The sequence below is a fragment of the Camellia sinensis genome, chromosome 8 (assembly GCF_055761805.1).
Source record: "Camellia sinensis isolate YWXY chromosome 8, ASM5576180v1, whole genome shotgun sequence".
Taxonomy (NCBI): domain Eukaryota; kingdom Viridiplantae; phylum Streptophyta; class Magnoliopsida; order Ericales; family Theaceae; genus Camellia; species Camellia sinensis.
The window spans coordinates 86,935,754-86,942,857 of NC_138968.1; the positions used below are offsets into that span (position 1 = coordinate 86,935,754).

Sequence of the window (7,104 nt, forward strand, 5' to 3'; positions counted from 1 at the left end):
CCTCATATTCCCAGCAAGCTTGGGAGAGTTGGGTTTGAAATGGTTCGAAAGGCTCCCGGAGGGGAGTATTGAGGGGTGGCAGCAACTAGCGGAAACCTTCGTCACCAGATTCAAAACCAACACACTAACGCCGAAGGAGGTCGACCATCTCCTGGGCGTCAAGATGGAGTCTGGATGTTCGTTGAAGGCATACAATGCGAAATACTAGGAAACTTACAATGAGATCCTCGACTGCCCCACCAATCTGGCGATCACTCAGTACAAACGGGGTCTCCCAGTCGGACATAGGCTGCGAGATTTACTCACGATGCATCAACCCACAACCATGGAGTCATTGATGCAGCGGATCAATGAGCACATTCGTGTGGAGGATGATGCCGCCTCCACGACCGAGAAAGCTAATCCGGTCGCGGCGGACAGAAGGGTTGCGGGGAAAGTTCACTCGGTTAGGCAGGAGGATAACCGCCCAAACAACCGGTCGAAAGACCAGCGCCATGGTTCAAACCGTGATGACAGAAACAAGGGCCGCCGAAACGACCAGGCTGACCCTACCCGTGATGCAGCGGAGGATGCCAAAAGAAAATTGAAGGCGCGGACTGGGATCACCACGGTATTTAAAATCCCCATCCACCGCATTTTAAGCGAGATTTGAGGTGAACCCTTCGTCCGTTGGCCGGCCAAGTTGGAGAGTGCGCAGAGGGGCTTCAATTCAAAATATCGCTGCATCTTTCATGAAGAATGGGGGCACCGAGCAGAGAACTGCTTGCCGCTCAAACAACACTTAGAGGAGTTGGTGGCGGCGGGGCGTCTTGACCAATACATAGATGGGGGCATCAAGGCCACGCCAGCGGACCAAGCCGAGCCAAACGACCTGGCCACCCTAGAGGCGCCCCCGCAAGGTGTAATCAACGTCATCCACGGTATCATTGAACTGGCCAGGGTTTGCGAGCTGAGAGGGATGATCAAGAAGGCCGAGCACATGAGGGAAGTGCTCTCTGTTCAGCCCGCTGTGAAGAAGGGAAAGACCGAAGAAAGGGATATCCTTTCATTCTCAACCAAGGACTTGGAAAGAGTTCAGATGCCGCACAATGATGCGTTAGTAGTCACTCTTCGCGTCAAAGACTTTGACATCAAGAGAATCTTGATCGACCAGGGGAGTTCGGTAGAAATTATATATTATGACGCGTTTAAACAAATGAAGTTGGAGGACAAGGACTTGGCCCCCGCAACGTCCCCTTTGGTCGGCTTCAACTCGCAGCCAGAATGGCCAATCGGAAAGATTATTTTGCCGGTCAAAGCGGGATCGGTCGTAAAGCAAGTAGAGTTCTGGGTGCTTAAAGTTCCATCAACTTACAACTTGATCTTAGGCAGGGGTTGGCTGCACGCCATGCAAGCAGTTGCTTCAACCTTCCACCAAGTCATGCGCTTTCCGGCACCAAGCGGACAAATAGAAGAAGTTTGGGGGGACCAGGTGATGGCGAAACAATGCTTCGTTGCGGTAAATGACAGCCGAGCGGCCAAAGGGTTCGTCCAAATGATTGAAGGGCCCGAGGGTAAAGAGGTCCTTGAAGACGTAGGAAGAAAGGCCGAGGAAAAGTCAGTCGAAGATTGGGTAGAAGTGCGCATTGACGAGAACGATCCAACTAAATTCTTCCTCTTGGGATCATCCTTGTCTAGCGCCGAGCGGATGGATTATGTCAACTTCTTGGTTTCCAATTTGGAGGCCTTTGCCTGGACGCCTTACGACATGCCTGGCATCGACCCGAGCTTCATTTGTCATCAGTTGAATGTCTTCCCTAATGCACGGCCAGTCATTCAAAGGACACGCCGTTCAACCTTGCACCATGCTGAAGTGGTCGCAGAAGAAGTAAAGAATTTGTTGGAAGCTGGGGCCATAGAGGAGGTGCAGTACCCTCGGTGGATATCCAACACGGTGGTTGTTCCGAAGAAGAACGACAAGTGGCGAGTCTGCGTTGACTACAAGACTGTCAACCAAGCTTGTCCCAAGGATAGCTTTCCCCTCCCACGAATTGACCAGCTGGTGGGCTTAATCGCTGGCCATCAGAGGTTTAGCTTCCTGGACGCATATCGCGGCTACCACCAGATAGCCATGTATAAACTGGATAGAGAGATCACGTTGTTCACAACCCCCAGAGGCTTATATTGCTACAAAGTCATGCCGTTTGGACTAAAGAACGTCGGGGCAACTTTTCAGAGGATGGTAACGAAGATGTTCGCTCCTCTTCTGGGCCGAACAATGGAGGCCTATATCGACGACATGGTGGTGAAGAGTAAGGAGAAGTCTCCACACCTCGCCGACCTTGCAGAGATGTTCACCATACTTAAGCTCCACAAGCTTCGTTTGAACGCCACAAAGTGCACCTTCGGAGTTGGCACCAACAAGTTTCTGGGTTTTCTGGTCACAAATCGAAGGATTGAAGCTGACCCATCACAGATCAAGGCCATACAAGACCTGGAGCGTCCCAACTCCACGAAGGACGTGCAACATCTTGCCGGGATGGCAGCCGCGTTGAACAGATTTATCAGCCGGTCTTCTGATCGTTGCAGGCCCTTCTTTAAAACCTTGAAGTCCAAGTTCTTCTGGGACGACAAGTGCGACCGCGCACTAGCAGACCTGAAAGCATATCTCTCCTCAGCCCCTATTTTGGTCACACCTCAGCTACGCGAGGAGTTGTACCTCTACTTGGCTGTCTCTCAGCACGCAGTCAGCGCGGTATTGGTGCGTGCTGAAGGCATCCAGCACCTACCGATCTTCTATGTAAGCAAGACTCTTCTCCCAACCAAAACGAGATATCTGCCCTTGGAGAAATTGGCGCTGGCCCTAATGATGGCGTCAAGAAAGCTGGCACACTATTTTCATGCCCATACAATAGTTGTGTTAACCGAGTTCCCACTTAAAGTGCTTTTTGAAAAGGCAGACTTCACTGGGAGAATTTTGAAATGGGCCGTAGAATTAGGACAATATGACATCAAGTTCCGACCGCGCACCGCAATCAAGGCTCAAGCACTTGCCGACTTTGTAGCGGAATTTGCCCCTAGGATGCATCCAGTATGCCTGGTTGATTTGGTTGGTACGGATTTAGCACAACCCATGGTTCTGGCAACATAAACGAGTGTTGGTCTGCAAGTAGGAAAAGGGACGAGCACGACCGGACTAACAAAGTCCGACAATGATGAACCTAACCAAAACAAGGAAAGGGACTAGAATGAACCGATCAAAGACTTGGAAATGAGGAGCTCCCAGAACCCCTCTAATTGCTAGAAGCTGTTTATTGGCGAGATGTGGAAGCTTTTCGTTGATGGGACGTCCAACAGACATGGGGTCAGGCTGGGCATCATGCTGAACTCGCCGGACGGGCTGATCATCGAGCATGCAATTACACTCGGCTTCCCAGCATCTAACAACGAGGCTGAGTATGAAGCTCTCCTTGCCGGACTAAGAAGCGCGCTGAGAATGAAAGCCACAGCCCTTATGGTATTTAGTGATTCCAAGTTGGTGGTCAATCAGGTCTCAGGGGAGTATGAGGCAAAGGACGAAAGAATGGCCAAGTATCAGGCGCTGGTACACGCAGAGATCAAGAAGTTCGCTGCAATAAGGTTGGAACAAATCGACCGCGAGGAAAACAGCGCGGCTGATGAATTGGCCGGACTTGCTTCTGCTCAGACAGCTTTTCCTAACCCCTTGATAATAGAATTTTTACCCCGGCCAAGCATTGAGGAACCAGAATCAGCCGAGGTACTCTGCACCGACTTGGGCCCTTCTTGGATGGATTCTATCATCACCTTCCTGAAAGATAGAATTCTACCAGAAGAAAAGAAGGCGGCACACAAGATCCGGGCAAAGTCAGAGCGGTTTTGGCTCTCCCCGTCCGGGGCCTTGTACAAGAAATCTTTCACCGGCCCGTATTTGAAATGTGTCCACCCCACCAAGGTGGAGACTTTCCTCTGTGAGATACATGAGGGCATTTGTGGCAACCATACTGGGGGCAGATCCTTGGCTTACCGAGCAATTTCTCACGGCTATTGGTGGCCGCACATGCAGGCAGATGCGCAAAAATATGTTCGCAGGTGCGAGAAGTGTCAGAAGTTTGCCCACCAGATCCACCAGCCGGCTAGAGATTTGCTCCCCCTCACAAGTTCTTGGCCGTTCGCACTTTGGGGGTTGGATATTGTTGGGCCACTCCCAGCTGCACCAGGAAACCGTAAGTTCTTCATCGCCGCCACCGACTATTTCACCAAGTGGGTTGAGGCCGAGCCACTAGCGACCATAAGGGAAAAGGACGTGAAGAAGTTTGTATGGCAAAACGTGATCACCCGTTTCGGTATACCCAAGGCCCTCATCTCGGATAACGGCGCTTAATTTGATGGTAAACTCTTTCGCGAATTTTACGAAGAGTTGAAGATCGAGTTCTACAATCGACGCCGGCCTATCCTCAGTCAAATGGTCAAGCAGAGGCCTCAAACAAGACCATCCTAGACGGGCTGAAGAAGCGGCTTGAGAAGGCTAAGGGCAAGTGGGCTGAAGAACTCCCTAATGTGCTATGGGCATACCGCACTACGCCAAGGCGGTCAACCGGGGAAACACCTTTTGCTTTGGCCTACGGCATGGAGGCCGTCATCCCGTTGGAAATTGGCATGCCAACCATCCGCTCTGAAGGTTTCCAGCCAGATCTGAATAGTGAAGCGGTGGCATTGGAGTTGGACCTTGCTGAAGAAAGGAGGGAGCGAGCATTGATCCGCATAGCAGCTTATCAACAAGAACTCTCCAAAAAGTACAACAAGGCTGTGCACCCCAGGATGTTCAAGATTGGGGACTGGGTATTAAGAAAGGTGCTTGGCAATACAGTGGTCCCTGGTGAAGAAAAGCTCGGTGCAAATTGGGAAGGACCATACAAGGTGATTGGTCTTGCCGGTAAAGGGGCGTACCATCTGGAAAATATAGATGGCAAGGCTGTCCCCAGACCATGGAATACAGCCAACCTTAAGGTCTTTTACTTTTAAGATGTAATTTGCTTGTGTTGTTTAGCTTTTTTAGACCTTTAGCCTTTTGGCACTTAATTTGTAAAGGATAGCGATGCTTTTGTAATGAAAAATAGCCCTCTTGTTGTTTGGAATTACGTCTTTGTACAATGGATTCGCAAGGACGCAAGGCAATTATGAATACCAGGGGCAAGAGACCGACCTGAATGGGACCGAACTGATTTCCTCTCGCCGGAATTAATGCAGACCGCACAAACAGTTGGTGCATTGTCCGACGATGTAGTTGACTTTATGGCCCCATTCGCATTAGGGCCGAGCTGGTTTTGCTCGCTCGGTTGAAGTGTTGGCGTCATGAGCTGATTTTGCTTGGCCCAGTGGACGTATTGGTGTCTTGCCCAATATGGAAAACGAGCGGAGTTTGCTCGATAGGATTGGGAGTGTTGGGGTTTTGTCCAACCAATAAGAAGCCGAGCTGAATTTGCTCAGCCTAAAAGAAATGTTGGCGGCTTACCCAACTTAAAGCGAGCTGATTTTGCTCGGTCATGTCGAAATCGCATGAAATTTATAAACGAATGAAGGCCGAGCAGATTTTGCTCGGACGAGTTAAAACATCAGTTCATTTGAGAGCTCATGGAACCGAACTACTAGAAAACGTTTGAGTTGATTTTAGCTCGGCAAACTGTACGGCACAGCCGGCCTGGTAGTTGTGAATTTTCAACAATTGAATCAAGGAATCCATGCAGGCGCAAACCGAACAGAAATAGGAGATGAGCGAGCAAAAAGTCGAAAATCTTCATTGATAAAGGGAATTTAAGTACAAGACGGGGGGCATAGCCCGGGAACATTAAAAAAAAATAAAAAATGGGGGGGGTCAATCCAACTCTACGTCAACCGTTTGTTCAGCGACTTGCACAGTTTGCTCGGCCTCCTCCACATTATGCTCGGGCAGGTTTTCTTCGGCGTCATCGTCAGTGCCTTCCACCACGGCAACATCCCGATCAGCCTCTTCCTCCTCATCTAGAGATGCTTTGGGAGGATTTTGCTCGGCTTGTTTCGCGACGACGGCTTCTTCTTCGGCCTCTTTCCTTGCATCCGCGATGAGCCGGTTTTGGGCGGCCTTAGAGTACGCCTGCATATAGACTGGGATATAGGCAGCAGGCAGATTGATGAACATGTCAGAATCCTGACCAAGACCAACTTTCTCCACGGTAGCTTTCCAGCTGCACTGGAAAAAGATGTCCTTGGTCGCTTGGACCTGCCGTTCGTAGGCCTTCTCGCCCTGCGTGTATCCCCGGTCTTCTGCATCATCAACGGCCTTGTCCTTCTCAGCTTTGTGCGCATCGTGCAGTTTCCTCAGCTCGGCGAGATACCGAGCCTTCGTCGACTTCACGGCCCGAAGTTTGTCCTCGTTAGCTCGGTCAACCTTTTGCCTCAAGATATCTCGCTCGGCCTCAATTGCTTCCTGCGCAGCTTTAAGCTTCGCTATCTCGGTCTTTTGTGCCTTATTCTCCGCTATGACATCCCGCAGGCTCTGCCGCACTTTGATCATTCGGTCGTGGGCCAAATAGTTCTTTTGCGCGGCCTGAAAACAAGTGAGAGATCACCAGTATTCGAAAAACCGCGCAAAAACCGAGCAAACAGTTTGACGTAAAGAATGGAGAACTTACCAGCACTATGGATTTCGCTGCCGAGCGAAGGACCTTGAGGTCGGAAAGCTCATCGTGTTTTTTCATATCAGCGGGCAAGATTAACCCCTTGGTCAAATTGAAACCAAGCGAGTAGTCCTTGGCCGCGTAGACGGAGACCTCAGAAGAAACTGCTCGGCCCTGGTATTTGAACTCGGGCACCCAGACCGGGGGGGTGGCTGGGCCCTTGGACTTGCCGGTCTGTGGTTGCTTGTCCTGGTCCCCGAGGTCGGTGGAGACGCCATCGGTAGAGTCCTCATCGGCCAGACGCGGCCCGGTTTGCTCTTTTCTCGGCCGCTTCTTGGACCGACCAGCCGGTTGCTCGCTGGCGAGTGCCAGTACTACCCCTTCTTGCTACACGGCAGGTGTGGAGGATGTCCCCCCGGTTGCCTCTAGTCTTTGGGACTCGTCTTCTTCC

At 50.9% G+C, this 7,104-nt stretch overlaps 1 protein-coding gene across 1 annotated transcript; it reads left to right on the forward strand.

The window, feature by feature from the left end:
- The first annotated feature begins 958 nt into the window (after positions 1-958).
- Positions 959-2,225, forward strand: LOC145797871 (uncharacterized). Its single transcript, XM_082885303.1, has 2 exons — positions 959-2,067; positions 2,216-2,225. Exons 1-2 carry the CDS (start codon positions 959-961, stop codon positions 2,223-2,225), a joined length of 1,119 nt encoding a protein of 372 aa, XP_082741429.1.
- The last annotated feature ends 4,879 nt before the right edge of the window (positions 2,226-7,104 follow it).